Below are 20,409 nucleotides of genomic sequence, written 5' to 3'. Positions count from 1 at the left end.
CACCTTCGGCCACAGGTCTTTCTATTCAACTCCTAGTGCCCTTTCCTCTTAGGTTACCTTGTACATACTTTGCATGTATCTCTTTATATACATGTTATTCTCAGTCAGAATGTGAGCTCCTTGAAAACAAGGACTATTTTGAGTTTGGTGTTGTTTCACCAGCGTGGAGCACAGTGCCTGGCTCACAGGAAGGGTGCTTACTAAGTGCTTACTGTTGATTGGACTGCTCATTGGAGATCTCTAGTATCTCTTTTGTTCATAAAAGTGGCATTCTAGATACAGACACCTAGTTTTCAATCTATGTATCAAAAAGTGCTTATAGTAGCTGTCTGTATGTGCATTTTAAAAAGAGAAGTGATAATAGTTCAATAAAGATAACATTACTAGTCAATGAGTAGCTCTATGGTGTCAGAAGTACAATGAGTACTGTTGCTGGGAACATTTACAGTTAGCACTTGAGAGTAAACAGAAGGGGAACAAAGAAACTTAGGGGAATAAAGAAACTTAGCAGAAGGTACCTCGGACAGAGACAGAGATAGAGATAGAAGCAGAGAGAAACAAAAACAGAGACAGAGAGAGACAGACACTCACACAAAGAGATAAAGAGACAAAGAGACAGAGACATTGAAAGAGGCAGAGACACAAAGACAGAAATAAAGAGACAAAGAAAGACACAGAGAGATAGAGGCAGAGACAAAGACAGATGAAGAGAAAGAAAGACAGAGAGACAGAGTGACAAACATATGTGGGCAACATTTTTACCTAAGCATTTAGAGTGATGTTATTTTTAAAACAAGTTAGTCCTGCTCTTCCTCAGTCATATAATTTCATTTTTGTTTTTCAGATTGGTGACTACCCAGACTTTTTGAATGGACCAGATAGAGAAATTAACCAACACATTCGCATAGTCTATTCTTTATCCACTTTGAAAAATTCACGTGGAAATGTAAAAGGTGCTAGGAAATTACTGTTTCCATTTACTCGCTTAAAAGTAAATAAAAAAGGTATGGAATGCATTATTATCTGGACATGATGCAAAAATAGATGGTGCCTGTTTATGAAGAAGCAAACACATGTTGCATTTCCTGTGTTGGTAATGCCGGCTACACTCTTTGCCCAGTTCTCCTTGACCACCAATTAACTTGTATTTTGATGAACTATTATGGTATTATGAAAAGACTTCTGGTCATGGAGTCAGGAAAGGTACAGCTTTGACATACCCCAACTATATGAATACAGACAAGTAGTTTTGTTCCTCTAAATCTCAGTTTCTTCATCTATAAAATAAGGGTCAAAATACTTATACAACTTACCTCACTGGGTTGTTATGAGGAAAACATTTTTTAATGTCTTAAAGCTACACATGAATTAGTTTTTTTTTTTAATCATATAGCCAATTAGGTTAAGGGTACAGACTGTAGCCATTAACAGAGTCATTCTCTGTGTGATACTAACTTGTCTGTTTATTTTTTATCCATGTGGCATTTAAAAAGTTTGAGAGATATAATTTCTGGGTAATTTAATCATTTTATTAATAAGGCCAGCATTTTTTTACTTTTTAAAAATTTTTTATTAGGCCAGCATTTTTTGTGTGTGTGTGAGGCAGTTGGGGTTAAGTGACTTGCCCAGAGTCACACAGCTAGTGAATGTTATGTGTCTGAGGCCGGATTTAAACTCAGGTCTTCCTGACTCCAGGGCCAGTGCTCTATCCACTTAGGCCAGCATTTTTAACCAAAGGTCAGTGATGCTCTCGAATGCCAAAGATAATCATGACAGCTTGCTCATGTCTTCTATACCCTTGGAAGAGGGAAGTTGTTGAGGGTGGCAATCAACTCTGATTGGTTAACAATTAATAAGAGAATGAATATTACAAATGAGGGGCTAGACTTATTCTAATGAATTTTGATTATGTCATTTACTTCCAAATTACCCCCAGCCTTGGGCAGTCTATTCAAATAACTTATTCCCACCCAAACCTGAGTAGAAGGTTGGTGTGGTGGGGTCTGACCAAGACTGAGGAGAGTTAATTTGATCTCATTATCAGAAATGTCCTTGAAGAGACTGAACTTTGAAATGAAGACTATAGAAAAAGGGGAAATTTTGGATCTTCCCAAGTCACTGATTAATAATCATTTCTGTCAATCCACATTGTTGCTAGCACCACTTTAAGTTAAGATTAAATCAAGATTTCAATTAAGTTAATGGCCAAAGTTGTTCTATAACTCATTGAGTACTTTTCATCAAGCCCTTAATGATTATTCCTGGTAAAATACAGTGCTAAAAAATTTAACTTTTATGATCAGATCTTTGTCAGGCTTTTGAAGCACAAACTTCAAAGAAAACTAATGCCAATTCATAGCAAGACCATTTAACGTTGAGAATTATTCATTTGGTCTCAGATTAATCAGCATTTCCATTAAAAAGGTGATAATTTCCAGGGAACTTTCTACTTTATGCATGATCTGAGATACAGTAAAAGAGTGCTGGGATTTGGAGTTAGAAGATCTGGGTCCAAATCCTGGTTCTGTCACTTACTAGCTGTACGACCCCAGACAAGTCACTTAACCTCTCTGAGCCTTAATGTTGTTATCTGTAAAATGAGGGTTGGCTTAGATGACCTTCAGGGTATCTTCCAACTCTGAATTGTTATTATTGTTTGGTCATTTCAGTACAACCTTGTATCCTCATTTGGGGTTTTCTTGGCAGAGGTACTGGAGTGGTTTGTCATTTCCTTCTCTAGCTCAATTTAAGATGAGGAACTGAAGCAAACAGGGTTAAGTGACTTTCCCAGGGTCACACAGCTAGTAAGTGTCTGAGGCAAGATTTGAACTCAGGAAGGGGACTCTTCCTGACTTCAAGTCTGGTACTCTATCAACTGTGCTACCTTGCTGCCCACCAACTCCAAATAGATAATCCTATCATCCTATTATTGACAAAGTTATGCATTGATGTAATGCTTGTCATAAGATTGAATGGAATAACTCGCAGAAAGTATTTTGGAAACCTAAAAAGTACTATGTAAACCTCGGCTACCATTACTTCAACTGGAGGTTTTTAAGATGCTAATCACACTAATGCATGCATACCCTTTGACCCAGAGATCTACTGATACACAAAGTTCAGTGACAAAAAGGAAAACCCCATTTATACCAAAATATTGATAGCAGCACTTTTTGTAGTACCAAAGAATTAAAAACCAAATAGAGGCCTACCAATTGTGAAATAGCATAATGAATTATGATGCATGAATATGAGAAAATATTGCTGTACTATAAGAAATGATGACTACATAGAAACATAAAAAGACATATGAATTGATGTAAAATGGAGTAAACAGAACCAAGAAAACAATAGATACAATGGCCATGAAAAATGGAAGTGAAAAGACAACAATTTTTCTCCCCTTGTTTATTTTTTGAGACAGCTTAGTGGATACGAAGTTGGCCTTCAAGCCAGGAAGACCTGGGTTCAAGTCTTGCCTCTCACATATATTGACTGTGTGATCTTGTACATCACTTAGCATTTCAATGTTCATAGAAACTCTCTAACACTACGGTAACACTAACAGTTGCCGAAAAGGTGCTGACCTGTCTTGGCACAAGGAGTTTTTTCACCTGGAATTTTTTTAAACCAATGAAATCATAGGTCCTCTAACTATCCCTATTCCATTTCATAAGGGGTAGGTTCCCAAGAGTGGAGTGATTAGGAAACATTCATGATGTAAGAACAAAATGTATCAACAAAATTTTTTTTTTAAATTGCCTATCATTGGAGTTAGCTGTATTCTTTACAAAAGTGGGGGAAAGATGAGAAGGTCTGAATCTAGATTAGAAGCTACTATTTCTCCCTACCTAGTGGACCAGTTGCCCACTGTTTACTACCCATTAGACCTTAATGCCTAGAGCATATTGGGAGAGTCGCTCTGAATATTAATTGAATAGCAAAAATGTGCTGGAAGTTTGCCCAATGTTTGTGGCCTTTCAAAACAGGGTGCAGTCCCACAGTGGAACACTGTCATGGCAACTGTTTGTAGCCGCTATTGTAATAAGGCATTTTATTAAGTCCCTTTTTGCTTACCAGATCCCATGTCACACTAATGAGGATATCTAACGGTTGTTTATTGCCTTAAATGCATATTTATCCTTGCATGCAAGCATAATTATACTTGGGTTTCTCTTGCTCAAAGTGTGTGTGTGTGTGTGTGTGTGTGTGTGTGTGTGTGTGTGTGTGTTGGTAAAAACACCCATTAAGGAAAGCAATCCCAAGTTACAATGATCAATGCTTTGTAAAATCCTAAATTCATGAAAATAATAATGCTTACAGAAGCAGTGAAATGACCAAGACCCTATCTCCTCCAGCTCTGCTTTATTTTCATCTAATCATTAAATGGAATTATGTAATTTAGAACTAGCTTTATTTTAAAATAATGTTCCAAAGGTATTTGTCAGATTTGTTGTGTACAGAAAAAAAAAGTCTCTAAGAACCAAAAGTTCAACTGTTACCAGTAATCATAATGATTATAAGAAAATCACCAATCTGCCTTTTCATTCTTAAAACAAAACATCCTGTCCTCCACAGTCTTTCTCCTTTGGTACTCACAATTGTTCACTTATCTTGCACTACTGCTTTTGTGCAAATAACTCCCAAACCTACAAGCAAGCTATCATGTGACTTCAAACATACCTGTAAATCCTGTTGCCACCAGGACATTTTCACTGATAGGTTCCCCTAGCACTTCCAACTCAACATGTCCAAAACTGAACTCATTCTCTTCCCCTTAAATATACTCCTCCTTCTGCTTTTGGGTGACACCACCATCTACCCATCCTTTCATATTAGAAACCTTGGTGTTATTATTCCTGAGAATTCAACTTTCACATGTACTTCCCCTCCCCTTTTCTCCATATTCACTGTGACTCTCTTGCTAAAGGCTTTATAAACATGGACTGTTTCAATAGTTTCCTCACAGATCTCCCTGCCTCCACACTGTATTCTCCAATCTGTTCTACATACTGCTGGCAGAAAGGTCCTTCTTATTGGATCATGATTGGGTCATGTCATTCCCCTGCCCAAAAACTCTTCAGTGGTCCCATGTTGTATTCCAAGTTCAGATTTTTTAAACCAAGTATTCAGGGTCCTCCACTATCTTGTTTTCTCACATTTATCTCGTAATATTACCCTCCATGAATGCTAGGAACTAGGAAGAAGGCCAGCCAGTGACAGTGGATTGGTTAGTATGCAGAGGGGGAGTATGGCATAAGAAGGAAAGGCTTTGAAGGAGGTAAGTTATGAGAGTTTTAAAAGCCAATCAGAGGGTTTTATATTTGATCCTGGAGTTAACAGGGAGTCACTGGAATTTGTTAAATAGGAGGAGGTGGTTAACATGGTCAGATCTGTGCTTTAGGAAAATCATTTTGATGGCTGAGTAGAAGGTGGACTAGAGAGGAGAGAGATGAGGCAAGATGACCTACCAGCAATCCATCGGTGAAGTGATGAGGGCTTATACCAGGGTGACGTCTAGGGTCACACAACCAGTATCTGTCAGACGCTAGACTTGAATCTAGCACTTTCAACTCTTAGACTGACAGTACTATGCCACATGGCCTTTAAAGCCTAACTCAAAAGCTGCCTCCTTCACCATGACCCCAGAAACCACTTCATCATTAAAACTCATTCCAGCACTGGAATTTATACATTAGAAGTATCTTCCCCCCACCCCTTGTGACCTTTCTGCTCTTCTCAGACATCCATTTAAGGAGGGTACTTAGACCAGTCATGTCTCATCCCTTTCTAGGCCACACTCAGGACTTTCTCTACTATGCCCACATTCCTCTTTTATTTCCTTCTATGTTTTGTCTTCACTTATAAGAATGTGAGCTTTGGGGGCAGCTAGGTGGTGCAGTTGATAGAACGCTGCCCCTGGTGTCTGGATGACCTGAGTTCAAATTCGACTTCAGGCACTTACTAGCTGTGCAATGCTGGGCAAATTACCTAACTTTGCCTCCCTCCCCACAAAAAATGCAAGCTCCTTGGAGGTAGAGATTTTTCTGAGTGTGTTCCCAGTACTTAGCACACTTTAATAAATGCTTGTCAACTTCTTATTCAGTTAGTAACACATCCTTTCCAGGTGTATTAGTGGTAGTGGTGATTTAATTATAGTCCTGAAAGATAGGGAAAAGCAGGGTGGAAAATGGCCAGAGTGAAGATTTGGTTATGGCTTAGCTCCACAAACGGCTTAGCTCCACCAAAGGAAAACAGGTGGGAAAGACTTAAGAACTCTGATCATTGCAATGACCAATCATGACCCCAGAAGACTGATGATAAAACATGCTTTCTATATCATGGCAGAAGGGTGACGGATTCAAGGGACAGAATGAGATGTACATGGCCAACATGCATATCTGTTTTGTTTGGCTATACTTATTTGGTACAAGGAGAGAGCTTTAATTTGGAGGGCTTGAGGGAGAATTATAGAGTGCATGTGGGTAGGTAGTGAGAGTGATCCCAGAAAAGGAAGAGACAAAAGAATGTCAAAGGAATATTAAAACCTTCTACAAGAAGTCTTTCCTGGTTCTCCTTAATTTTAGTGGCTTCTATCTGACATATATATGACAGTTTATCCTGTCTACATCCTGTTTGCACATAATTGTTTGCATGTTGTCTTCTCCATTAAACTGTGAGCTCTTTGAGGATAGGAACTGGTCTTCCCCTTTCTTTGTATCCCTAGTGCTTATCTCTGTGCCTGGGCCATGTTGTTGTTGTGCAATTATTTTTCAATTGTGTTGGACTCTTCATGACCCCATTTGGGGTTTTCTTAGTAAAGATACTGGAATGGTATGCCATTATTTTCTTCAGCTCATTTTACAGATAAGGAAACTGAGGCCAATAGGGTTAAGTGACTTGCCCAGAGTCACACAGCTAGGAAGTATCTGAGGCTGGATTTGAGCTTAGAGAAATTAGTGTCCTGACTTGAAGTGGATGGAGCACCCGTCCTACCTGTCTGCCTTGTCTGGTACTTAGTAGATGCTTAATAAATGATTGCTGACTGACTGAGGCAGAGCAGAAAGAATTTTACAAGAGGACAAAGTAAAAAGGGCAGTATTGATTCTGTCATGTTAAATTTAATATTAATATATATTTCTCAAAAGCTGTACATAATAGGGATTCACAGTCTCATATATGATCCTCTTTTTCTGAGACCCAGTAAAGAACAAGGCCAAGAAAGGCCAAGGTCAGTCACTCCACCCCAGGCCATCATCAATTGTCCTGACTTTTGTTCTGCCACTGGACTCGGGAAGAGAGAGTGAGGCTGATGACTATGAAACTTGCTTCACTTAAATCTGATTCATTTGCAAGTCATGCCATCACCCACGATGGTCCTCTTCAAAAACTAAGGTCATTGGTCCTCCTCAAAAACAAAGGATAAACAACAACAACAGTGTGGAATTGCTCATGTTTGTAAATATTTAAGTTAATAGTAAAAAACAAAACAAAATGTCCTTTGCCCTTCCTCAAGAGTCTTCCCATTCTAATCCATCTTCCACTTAGCTATTAAAGTGATTTTTCTTAAAGCAGAGGTCTACTATGTCCTTACTCCTTTCTCAATATAGTCCAGTGGTTTCCTATTACATTTAGCCTTTAATATAAACTACTCCATTTAAAGTCCTTCACAATCCAGACACATCCTTCCTTTCCAGTCTTATTACACATTATTCTCCATATACACTACAGTTCAGCCATTGTCTTTATTGTTCCTCACACATAGCACCACTTGCCTTTCTCTGCCTTTGTGATGGCTATTTCCCATCCTGAAATGTACTTCCTCTTTACCTCTGCATCATAGAATCCCTAACTTTCTTCAAAGCTCATATAAAGCGCCACCTTTTTATGCATATTTTATTCCCCTCCATTACATATTAAAAACAATTTTTTAACATTTAAAAAAATGTTGAGTTTCTATATATTGGCAGAAGGGCCTCCCCCACTCTGAGACAGTAAGCAATCAGATTATAGGTTATACATGTAAAGCACTACCTTTTACATGAAACCTTCCTTGATCCTTCTCAACTGCTAGTGCCTTAACCTCAAAATTACCTTGTTAATCTCTTTTGTATATATCTGTATAGTACATGTTGTCTCCCTTTGATAGCTTCAAGGGCAGGGATTTTTCACTTTTATCCCCCCAAAGTCTAGCACATAGTAGGTACTTAATAAAAAGCTTATTCATTGATATTTCTTTGCCAAATTATTTTTCAGCTTGTATGACAGTAAAGATTTGACAATTATTTTAATATAAAACTATACAAAACAAGATCTATTAGTTACTTGATGTAACTTTTAGTTGCAAATTTCTGTGAAGTCTTATGGTTATAATCGATACTTTTATAATGGGAGATATGAATATATGATAGAAGCTCAACTGAAGGACTGTTATCAATCATGAACTCATTCCTTTCTCCTTAGTCAAGGAAAAGAATGATGGCCCCTCCTTTCAGTCATCAGCTGAACACAGTAACGAATATGAAAGTCTAAATGATTCACTTCTCAGGTAAGGTAATAACTCACAGAACCTATTCAATCACATGATCAATTTCATACTTAAATTTCAATTGATCCAGGTCATTTTTGATTTAGGTGTTCCCTTTCTCCACCTGTACAAATCATAAGTTTTCAAAACCCTTTTTCACTCTGTGTCACAATTGTCGATGGCTTCCCATAAGTCATTTATCAATCTAGCCAACATCCTGGAGATTTACTTTGTTTTTTAATAATCCATGGTTAGCAATCAGTCTGTTCATCTATTATCCCTCATTCTTATTACCTGGCTCATATTTTTTCTATCATGCTGTAAGAAAGGGAGGATGTGGTCCCTCTCCTCACTTCAGTTGATGTCTGTAGAAAGCCCAGAATGTAATCACAAAGTGTTAATGAAAATGACTGTAAATCTGAATCTAAGCCAGGATCCTTTTATTAAGTGTGAATATCTCTCATCTGAAAGAGGGAACAGACAGACTGGCTGAGCAAATAAATTAGACATGCCTTAGGGGCCTTTAAATAGCTAAACCTTAGATGAAAGTCTTAGATTGAATTCAAATATGGGATCACAAGGTGGGAGCTGCCTATGGATAGGAAAACAGGAAGAGAATTTCTCTCAAACTGCCTAATTTGAGAGAAATTATCTTTCCAACTTTCTTCTTACCACATTGGCCATATATCTTTGAGGAGGAGCTATAGAATAGGAAACACTTTATCCAGTGGGGAGCAGAGACACAGACTCTTAGACACAAATACAGAGAAATTGAAGCTGATTCAAGGAGCTTAATCTCTAGATCAAGTTGTGTTATGGAGAAAAGCAGATCTGGGAAAAACAGTTAAGTTTAAGAGAGAGCACTTTTAGCCCTGCAATAACAGGAATTTGAATTGTCTTTACCACACTTGTATCCTACATGTGTGTTTTCCTACCATTATATTCTAATTTTGAGCCCTGCTCATTTTTCACCCTGCTGCACAACTCTGGGATTTCTCTGGTATTTTCGCTGTTCCCAAGCTCATTATTGGGAAAACCTTATCATCTTACAAGATCCCATCAACCTGGGGATTTCTCTGACTTTTACACTATGTCCCCAGGTAACTTCCTTTTGGATTTATCTTCCCACATTAGATTATAAACTCATTGAGGGCAGAGATTGTCTTTCTTTTCATTTATTTTCTTTTTTTCTGTTTGTATTTCTAGCATTTAGCAAAGTGTCTGGTGTATAGCAGGAGCTTAATAAATATTTATTGATTATTGATCAATCCCATTCTTTCCATTGACACAATATTTGTGGGAAAGTGCATCATAAGTTTATAAAAGGAATGTTTATTTTTTTAAACTAGCTGTTCTTAGTCCTATGCTGGTGAGGTAGAGGAGAGACAACCCTGTGTCTAGTGCTATGTAGGTGAAGGAAGATATGACTTTTGATTTGTGGAGAAAGTCTTTCTGTACCTGTATAAGGGACTTACTGAATTAGTTGCAGACATTCTTGGAAGAAGCAGATAAGAACTTCAAGAAAGATAGCCAGAACAGGCATAGACTTTTGAATGGTTACTGTGACCTTCAGAACCACAGACTTGTAAGAAAAGCTGGTTTCCCAATATGTTCCTAATTTCCAGCTTGCTTCACTAGAGACTGCTAAGAGAGGATACCCCTTGAGAGAGTGAGATAATCTCTTGGTTTGAACTGAGATTTTATCTCACTCCCAGTTGAAGAGTTATGATTTCCATTAATTCTAGCAGCTTCTTGACTTTTCCTTCAAAATCTGTCTTGACTATATTCACATCCATGCCAGAGAAGTAAAAAACTGGAGCAGCATTCTTCTCAAAAAAATTGGATTTTTCCTTGCTAAACAGCTGGGTAGAGAATTGTGCATTCATGTTATGTATTGGAAGGAATGAGTTTACTTCCGGTTTTACTTCATAAGTTATCTTTACTCATTTACTGTATTAAGTAATCTGTAGAATATCTCCAACTTCTATTTGTTGTTTTCTTTAGATCAATGAATTTACTTGCCATTTGTATTTTATTTAATTTTATTTATTTAAAAAAATTTTTTTTCATTTAGTACTTTAGATAATCTTTTGTGCAGCTAACATTTGGTGGGGAGGGGCTAAACTGACGAGTATAAATTAAGAGTTACCCTCCTCTGTAAGAACAATCAGTGAAGCAACTTTCCTTCTAAGCCTAGACCTGTACTACTAGACAAGAGATATTTGACAAGTGGCAGATATATATGTGTATGTATGTATATATGTATGTGTACAACACACATATACACTTGTGTATACGTATATGTGTACACATACACACACACATCTATATACACATACACACACACACACGTGTGTGTGTGTATGTAGTCTAGTACAGTATCCCTCTTAGGGACTAGAAGAGAGATTGCTTAGCCTCAGCAAGAATGAGACTTTCTCCAGTCCTTCCCCCGCCACCACCCCAAGCTAACATACTAGCAGTGTAGGCTCAATTCTTTTCTTACTCTGCAAAGGTGGGTTATACCTTACCTCCAATAATTTCTATCTATGGCATCTGTAAGCCATGTCTATACAGACAACCCACCCCACATAATAATCTCATATCACTGTGCTGTCTTAGTAGATGGCTTTGCCAAGAGCTAATTGGCTGATTGTTAATGGGAAGCATAAACCACAGAGTTAATCCTAGAACCAGAGGTATCAGCCATCCTCTGGGGATCCAACCCTGTAAATACAAGTTGGGGAAAGTATGGGGACAAGGCTATAGTAGATTTCCTGCATATTGTCCCTCATCTGTTAATCAGTAAGCGTTTATTAAGCACTTACTATGTGCCAACCAGTGGGAATACAAAGAAAAAGTGAAAATAGCCCCTGTCTTCAAGCACCTCACATTCTAAAGGGGGAAAAAACATGTACAAAGTTACATACAAAATACACAGAGAATAGATGGAAGGTAGCCTTCCTTATGAAAGGCCTCCTGCAGTATGAACAGCATTTTAAGGAAATTAGCCTATCTAAGAAGCAGAGGAGAGGAGGAAGAATATTCTATGGGGGATGGCCATTCAAAGGCACAGGGATGGGAGATGGAGTATTGTGTAGGAGGAACAACAAATAAGCTAGAGTGGCTGGTCTGCTGGATGTATGGAGAGGAGTAATGAGTAAGAAGACTGGAGATATAGGAAGGAGCCAGGTTGTGAAAAGCCTTAAATATCCACCTTCCAAAAAAAGGGAGTTTATTTTTGAATCTAAAGGTAATTGGAAACCATTGGAGTTTGCTGAATGGGGGCTGAGGATGACATAGTCAGACCTGGGTTTTAGGGGGGAAAAAATTGCTTGGGCAGCTAGCTGTGTGGAGAATGGGTTGGAATGGGGTGAGACTTGGTTCTGGGAAGCCAATTTGAAGGCTGTTGCAACTCACCAGGCAAGAGCTGATGAGAGACATTTATTGTATACAAATCATCCTTGGTAATATGGTACTTATGTCTACCATTCATTTCTCCATTAGTTTTGGAATCATCTGCAATTCTAATACCTTAGAGATTCTGGCCATCACTGTCAGGGAGGATGCATTCTGCTAAGATCACTTAGAAGGATTCCCTATAGAGAGGGAGAGCCTCCAAATTCTCCTATTTGCAAACGACAATGTGTTTATTGCATCCAACCCCAGACTATAGGATATAATGTTTTTAGTTTAATTATAAGAAGAGCAAGTTCTTAATGATGATGAAATGATCTTGGAACTTCGGGCTTGTGCAGGTATTATTGCTTTATAAGACAATGGTAAACACCTTGCTCTTATTATATCCCTAAGGAATGGAGAGTAAGCCAGTGACCTGTGATAATAAGACTGAGAACTCATACCTCTCAACCCTCAGTGCTGCTTTTCCTCAGTAGACAGATTTCTCCTTTCTATCTATTGTATTGATTAGGTAGCTTAGGAAGGTACTTCACCATCACACTTTTCCAGGACCAATATTGTATGAACTACTTAGCAGCTCCTGACAGTTTCAGAGTATAAACTCTAAATGAAGTCTGCAGCCAGCTGAACACTTTTCAAAAATGAGTTTACTTTTAATGGTACCAAGTGGAAGAAAAATGCTATTGATGTTTAAGTCTGAAGAGTCATTCTTAGCTGTGTTTCTATCTATTCGCAACTTCTATTGATTTTCAGCGAGTGAAAATAAATGACAATTTATTGCTACAGAGCAGGGTAAATGGATGAGCTTTGGGGAAAATGACCTGGCTGAGAAGTAGATATAAAGCCAAACAACTCATCATTTGTCCAATGTGAAATGTGCTGCATTTAACTGGCACATCCCAGGGGAAAGAAACATGAGAGAAAAAAAACCTAATGACGATAACGTGTGTTTCTGCTATACTATTTCAGAACTTCCTGGCCTTCCTGCTAGGAAAATCATTAAATCCTCATCCAGACAATGTTCCTAGAATCTCTGTGTTTTATCTGAGGGCAGAATGACTTCTGTATCCCTCATCCCTCACTAATAATATGATCATGTTCTTTAAAAGACATCAAAGTATTGAAAAGTATTGTTACATTAAAAACAAGTTAATGTCTTTAAGAGACATTAAAGTATTCTTTAAAAGGCATTATAGAGTAATAGATAGAGTGTTGGTCTTGGAACCAGGAATATCTGGGCTCAATCCTGTTTTTGATGGCTTTTGTTTGTATGACCCTGGGTATGTTACTTGTCCTCTTTATCTTCTTGACCACTCTCTAAGATAGGAGTTCTGAATGTGACCTGTGGATGGATTTCAAAAAGTCTGTGAGCTTGGATAGGAAAAAAAAATTACATGTTTAATTTTGACTACTCTCTAACTGAAATTTAGTGATTTGTAAAGCATTATTCTGAGAAAGGTACAGGCTACACCAGCCTGTCAAAGGGGACCACAAGACTCAAAAGATCAAGAACCCTTCTTCTGAGAAAATGACCTGCATTGGTAGAGGGACTTTCCTGCATCAATGATACAAAGGTCCAGCCCTATCCTCTATTAGTTTTATTTATTTTTTACTTTGGTTGTTTTTTTCAGTGAACAAAAATCTATTTTCTGTCCCTAACACTCTTTTCCTCATTGGAAAAAAGTCAGTTTTCTCATCGTAAAATGATCTAGAGAAGAAAATGGCAAACCACTCCAGTACCTTTGTCAAGAAAACCCTAGATGGGTCACTTGAAAAGTCAGACACAACTAATCAACAAACAAACAAGCAGAAGGTTTGTTTAGACCAGAAGGATGAAATGCTATTCAAATGATTTCCCCATTCCTTACAGGATTCAGTGGTGTAAAACTCAAATAGAAATGGATCCCTGTGGAGCCAACTTTGGGCTTAGAAAACCACAAATTAACATTATCTATGTTATATTGTGTTTTTCTTTATTTTGTTAAACATTTCCCAGTTATATTTTAATCTAGTTCGTGCTGGGAGTTTGACACCTCTGGTTAATTGACAAATAACATAGCCATCATTTGCACTGTCTTTATGTGTACATTTATCAAGGTTGTTTATAAACTTATGGGAGAAGTTTCAATGGCATGAGGACCAACTCATGCTTGTATGTTATACTATTCTTCTTCCTTTCTCTTCCCGTTTGTCACAGGCTGCCTCCCCAGTTCACTTGCTACCCCTCACAGCAAGGGAAACTTCAGCCTGATAGGTTTCCAATCCATTGCGGGTTAGAACTTAATTTCAATTCAATGAACATTTATTAAGTGCCTGCTATGTGCCTGACACTGTGCTAGGTACTGGAGAGAGACACAAAGACCAAAATTAATTTTGTTCCTGCCCTCAAAGAGCTTATATTCTTGAGAGGTATGAGTGCTGAGTTTCATCATCACAGGTCACTCACTGGCTTATTCACCATCCTTTAGTAATAAGAGCAACGTGTTTATACCTGTCTTATAAAGTAACAATACCTGCATAACAATACCAAGCAAACACAGATTAATTTCTGGGCTCCTGGCGTGGGTGATCACTTACCACTGGAAGAATTGAGAAAGGCCTCATGTGTAGGGCCCATGGTCATTTTCCATCACAGGCTGGTTCCTTTTGTTATCTAAAAAACTGCCACTCACTCCATCAACCAACAGATAGAAGAAATCTTTCCAGGGTCCCTGTTGCTCACAACACAATACACATTTAAATGGAAATCTCAGCCTCCTTTGCTTAGCCCCTCCTGTCTCAGAATCCTGAGCTTGTAAATCTACTGAACTGGCATAATATAATCATTTCACAGAACTAGATAGGCTCTTATGATCATCAGGATCCAGTCTTCCTCTGATGCTGCCTCAAATAGCTCTGCTTCTCTTAATTAATGGTGCGAGCCATTGCAAACAGCTGGATGCAGTGGCTACTCTCTCAGGAGAAGCCAGGGGTTGCATGTTAAGCAATGCCACATGAAGGAAGGCTTACAGGGGTGGGGAAAAGGGACAGAATGGTAGTGGATGGAAGGATCAGTAATTCCCAGGTAAAGGTGGAAAGGACAGGAGCCACAGCTCCAGGGAAGCCAAGAGGATTTAGACTACGGATACTGCTCCATGGCCACTGAGCTAACAGGTGTATTTTAGCTTCCTACAGTTTCCTTGCTTAGGTGCTCTCTGATCAGCAATTAATTTTACTGCTTACTTACTTAACTACTAAGCCCACTGGAACCATCTGGGTTCTGCAAGCATCATAGTGACCAATACAACCTGACTTTTCAGTTAATATCTCCTCTTCTCCCTGTTTCTTCTGCCCCAGATGAGGATGACCTTAGCTCCACCCCATAGGCCCCCTAATGCTGGGGCAGGGGAGCTGGGTGAAGGAAATGACTTTTGTAATCAAGCACTTCTTGTCTTCCAGTCCCCAGCATGAGGTTCCAAAGACCAATAACTGCCATAGACATCATCTTAGCCTAATGAAAAAAAAATGCAAGGCACATTTGAGACTCTAAAGGTGGCAAACTCCTGGGAGCACTTGGAGGCAGCAGCCCAGACCCTAGATAACACCTGGAATCTTCTAATCTTTTTTTTTTTTATTGGAAAGGCAAAGCACCTCCTATAGTTCATCACCCAGTGCCAGTTATTTATGAACCTCTATCCCTAGCTTTGCCCCATGGACCAAGCCCAGGTAGTCTTTGTAGTATTCTTCCATTTGCTATATTGCTCATTAAAGTTCCAACTGTGTCATAGATAATAGCTCCCTATCATTAGATATTGTGAAGGGACTTACTGTGTGACCCAGGGTAGATTACTTAACCTTTTTGTGCCCTAATTTCCCTATCTGTAAAATGAGGGAGTTAGACTTAATGCTCTCTAAGTTCCCCTCCAGCTATTCTATGATTTTCCAGGAACCTAAGGAGAGTTTTGCCCCACCCCCACCTTTACCCTGGAGACTAAACTGTTAACCATCTCATTGGCTGGTTCCAGTAGAAGAAAGGGGCCATGACAGAGTAAGCAAGCTCCTTCTAGACCAAGAGTCATGGCTGGCCATTCTTCAATGGACCAAGTTTTGGAAAGTTTAGTCATGTCCATCTAGCACAAGGCAGACAGCTACCAACATACTTATTTGGCAATGTGTCTTGGCTTCAATCATGGCCAACCTTGCAGCACACCACTCTGCAAGCCTACCCATGAGGAACTGGTTGTAGGAGTAAGGAGGAATCAGGGAAGCTTGGAGAGTACTGTTCATTCCCTCTATGACCCGTGTGTGGAGTTTCTCTAGTTGCCCACAGATTAGCCTGCCAGACTTCTATGGCAGGTAAGGGGGAAACAAAGCCCTCAACCCAATCCTTATCTCCAGAACAATCATGGTTTCCATTTTACACCATAGTCCATCTCTTCCTGACTCTTGAAATTGAACTACCAGAACTCTGGTTATTGTGGGATCACTCTATTGTGGGTTGGGGAGTCCTCTGTGAACTTTTTAGACTAAAAGCTATGCCATAAAGAGTGAAGACAATTGGCAGGAACCCACTCTAGTCTGGACCAGTGACCCAGCAGATTAGACTTAGTCCCTTTGAGTCTAAGAAAATAATTTAAACATCTTAGCATAAAATAATCTACTTCCCCATCTTTCTAGTAGTACTGGCAATCAGCTGACTGACTCAGCAGCAAGTGGGTTTGAGGGAAGGCCAATTTCCACTTCCATTTCTGCCAGAAACATTTATTAACATAGTTGTCTACTGCCTCTAGCCAGGACCCACATCAGTACTCCTCCCCCATACTAGGACCAGTGTCACAGCTAAGACCAAAACAGTTGCCCCTACAAAGGCCATTTGGTTATTCAATCCAACTGCTTCCAGATGCCTCAATCCTGGCCAGCTGGACTTATCAGCATTGACCAGGGAGGCAATGACCATGCAGAATTTCTTGGAAGAATATATCATTCAGAATATTTACAACTCTTGGCAAAGAGATACAAGGACAGAACATGTCAAGTACTGTACAATGTGTGTGCAATTATTCTATTCAGCAAATATTTATGTACCTACTATGAACAAGGCCCTTATGCTAGGAGCTGGGGATTTGAAAATAAAAATGAAACAGTCCTTATCGGCAAAGAATTCACATTCTACAAAAAAACTGAAACAATCCTTTCCTTTGATGGGCTTACATTTTACTGTGGGAATTTTCTTTCATAGTTTTATCCTGTATGTTTGCATTTGGAAGAACAGGAAACCAATGGATTGGGACATATTTTGTCTTGGCTCTTTGGGCCAGTGAGAGTAAGCAAGGGGCATAGCCCGACCTCAGGTCATAAAGAGAGTCTTCCAGTATTGTGAAATGGCCCCAGCAATTACTAAATAGTCCTCAAAAGTTTGGGGTTGAGACTTTTCCTGCTACTACCATCAGCCTTGGAAGGCAATCTGTGATAACCTGCAGCCAGGCATCCATCTTGACTTTTTTTTTTTTAACAATTTAGGGGACATATCAACTGTGGACCATTTTTCATTGTGTTTCATGAAAGGAAAAGGCTGTTTCTAGAGGGATGACTTTCCTTGCCCTCTTAAGTTGACATTTAAGTTCTGGTTCATGACCCTTTTATTCCATTTGTCTAAGAGGACATGGATTCAAGTCATACTAAACTTACTACATAAGTGGCCATGGGTAAAAATCAAATAACTTTCATGGGCTTCCATTTCCTCAAGTGTAAAACAGGGAGTGGGAAGGGGGGAGGTTTGAACTAAATGGTCTTTGAGTCACCTTCTAACTCTAGGTCTGTGATCCTTTTTATAGAAAATTTTAAATTATTTTTAACATTCATTTTTTTTCTATGAGCTTTGATTTCTGAATTCTCTCCCTTCCTCCTACCCATTGAGAAGGCAAGAAATGTGCTATCAGTTAGGCACATGAGATCATGCAAAACCTTTATCTATATTATAGGCCTATGATCCTATGCAACTTGGAAAGGGATGGTATTCTCAACAAAAATAGGGAAGTTAGAGGGGAAGATGAGTACTTGTAGGTGTCTATTGCGTTTGAAATGTTTATGAAACTTCCGTGGGGAAATATCTAGAGGGCAGTTGATAACATGTGACTGAAGTTCAGGAATATAGATAGATTTTGAAGTCATCTGTTTAGAGATGACTTCAACCTGAGGGAGCGGATAGGAATCATATGCTTAGAAGTGACTTAAGCCCTTGGGGACCTGATAAGATCTCCAAGAAAGTGTGTCGGGAGAGACAAGAAGAGGTCCCAAGTCAGAGCTCTAGAACACCCAGATTAATGAGGTAGGAGATTGATAATGATCCAACAACAGAAACAATTCACAAGTAAAGGAAGCAAGAAAGAACGATGTTATAGAAGCCAAAGAACGAAATAGTGTCCTGGAGGTAAGAGTGGTCAACAATTGATCAAAAAGAACTTATTACGCACTTGCTGTGTTTGGGGCAGCTAGGTGGCACAGTGGATAGAGTACTGAGCTTGGAGTCAGGAAGACATCTTCCTGAGTTCAAATCCAGTCTCACATACTTACTTGCTGCGTGACCCTGGGCAAGTCACTTAGCCCTATTTGGTTCAGTTCCTCATCTGTCAAATAAGTTGGAGAAGGAAATGACAAACCACTCCAGTATCTTTGCCAAGAAAAGAGTTGGCCATGACTGGGATTTGACTGCATAATGGTCACAGATTTTGTGCCAAATTTTTTTTTTTGCAAAAATAGTAGAGTGTGACCATTATGTGAAGTTTTTTTTTTAATTGTGCCAGTATTACTTAAAACTCATTTATTTCTAACCTGTCTTTGGTGCAAGGTTAGGATGTACAGAATACTCGTGAATATACATTAAAATTGAGAAGATGCAAGTCTTACCATGTTATGTGACTTACTCTTGGCATATTCACCTGCCCTCCCACTCCCCTTGTGCCTACCATTCTTCATTGGGTTGAGTGACAATACCGTTAGTATTGCAGTGCTACAAACAAACAAACCACACAAGTCAGCTTTCAGGAATATACTGACAACAGGCTTGTGCTGAGAATTCTAGGCTCACAATGCATGAGTGATAAATATGTATCCATATGCCACTGGTGAATGCATTGCTGCTCTGTTTACCTTTTAAGTGGGGTGATGAACAGAATTATAACATGAGATGATTATGCAATGAAAGGTTATAAACCAATTTTTGGACTGAACAAACAGGGTACAATGAAACATTTAATAATTAACAATTTTCCTAATCTGAAGTAAATATTATTTAGTGCTTACTATGTGCCAGGCATTGTGCTAAGCATTTTACAATTGTCTCATTTGATCCTTATAGCAATCCTGTGAAGTAGGTGCTGTTACGATCCCCATTTTACAGATGCAGAAACTGAGGCAAACCAAGGTTAAACAGTTTGCCCAGGGTCACATAGTTCTTAAGGATCTGAGGCTCTATTTGAACTCAGGTCTTCTGCCTCAAAGTCCAGCACTTTCTATTGTGCCATTCATAAGAAAAACTTTATGAATCTTTCTTTAACTCTTAATTGCAAAATAATACCACTAACTAAAATCTGTTGATATCATTCTTATCAAAGACCTAAGCAGTTTCTCACTCCCCATGGGGAGTCATCCTGGGGGCCATCTCTAGTCATCCTGATCTATATCTTGCCGCTGGAGTCTGATGGCTCTAGAGGAGTAAGTGAGGCTTGTGACTTTGCACAGCCCTCCCTCACTTAAATCCAATTCACATGCAAGTCATGGCATCACCTTCCTGATGTCATAGTCTTCTTCCAGAATGAAGAACAAACAACAACAACCCCACCCCTGCCCCTCACTTTGATCTGCCAAGGAAGGATTCCTCCTGTAGGCATTTAGGGTAGTAGCTCACAGGACCAGGAATCTTTGCTTGATCCACCTAAGTGACCTTCTTTCCCCATTCCTTGTTTCCATTAGGGTAATGGTCACACTAAGAGAAGGAAGAGATTTTTGATTACTTCACTTAATGAAAGTGGCTCTTGATTTTACTTCTGGAGAGTTGGAAAGGAGGATCCATAGAATGAGTGATTAAAGGGATATTGTATGATTTTTGTAAAATTGTATGATTTATCTAAAATTATTCTCCAAGAATGTTCAATTGTTCTGTTTGATGAAGCAAATTTTAACTGAACTTTACATTGAGTTCTGTAATTGTTTGATCTTATGGAATTTTATTTTTTGTTTGGAAATATTATTAATTATTCATCTGGTTTTCATTAAATGGCCAATAACAGCCCTAACCCAAGCCTCCATGGTTCATTGTTTAGGTTTTGATGGCTTAGAATGTAGGTAGCAATTGTTTTCTGTTCTGACCAGAAACCCTGAGGGTCTTCTCTTCCCAGACTGATGGTAAATTGAGCCATCTTTTGTCTCAAATCTTACCCAGCCCTTAGTCATTGAGAGGCCATGGCCTCAGACAAACTGAGACCTAA

General features: G+C 39.0%; 1 protein-coding gene across 1 annotated transcript in view; it reads left to right on the top strand.

Annotated features, from left to right (window-relative positions):
- The window catches only part of CUNH12orf56 (chromosome unknown C12orf56 homolog), a 117,251-nt gene that overhangs the window by 22,422 nt on the left and 74,420 nt on the right, over positions 1–20,409 (top strand). The window contains exons 2-3 of the mRNA XM_020990186.2: positions 845–1,004; positions 8,464–8,548. Coding sequence (XP_020845845.1) covers positions 845–1,004; positions 8,464–8,548 — 245 coding nt within the window. The remainder of the gene's footprint in view (positions 1–844; positions 1,005–8,463; positions 8,549–20,409) is intronic.

Source organism: Phascolarctos cinereus, unplaced genomic scaffold (assembly GCF_003287225.1).
Source record: "Phascolarctos cinereus isolate Bilbo 61053 unplaced genomic scaffold, phaCin_HiC Scaffold_1;HRSCAF=81, whole genome shotgun sequence".
Classification (NCBI taxonomy): domain Eukaryota; kingdom Metazoa; phylum Chordata; class Mammalia; order Diprotodontia; family Phascolarctidae; genus Phascolarctos; species Phascolarctos cinereus.
The sequence above is the reverse complement of the archived record's forward strand: the minus strand, read 5'-3'. Positions and strand labels throughout refer to the sequence as shown.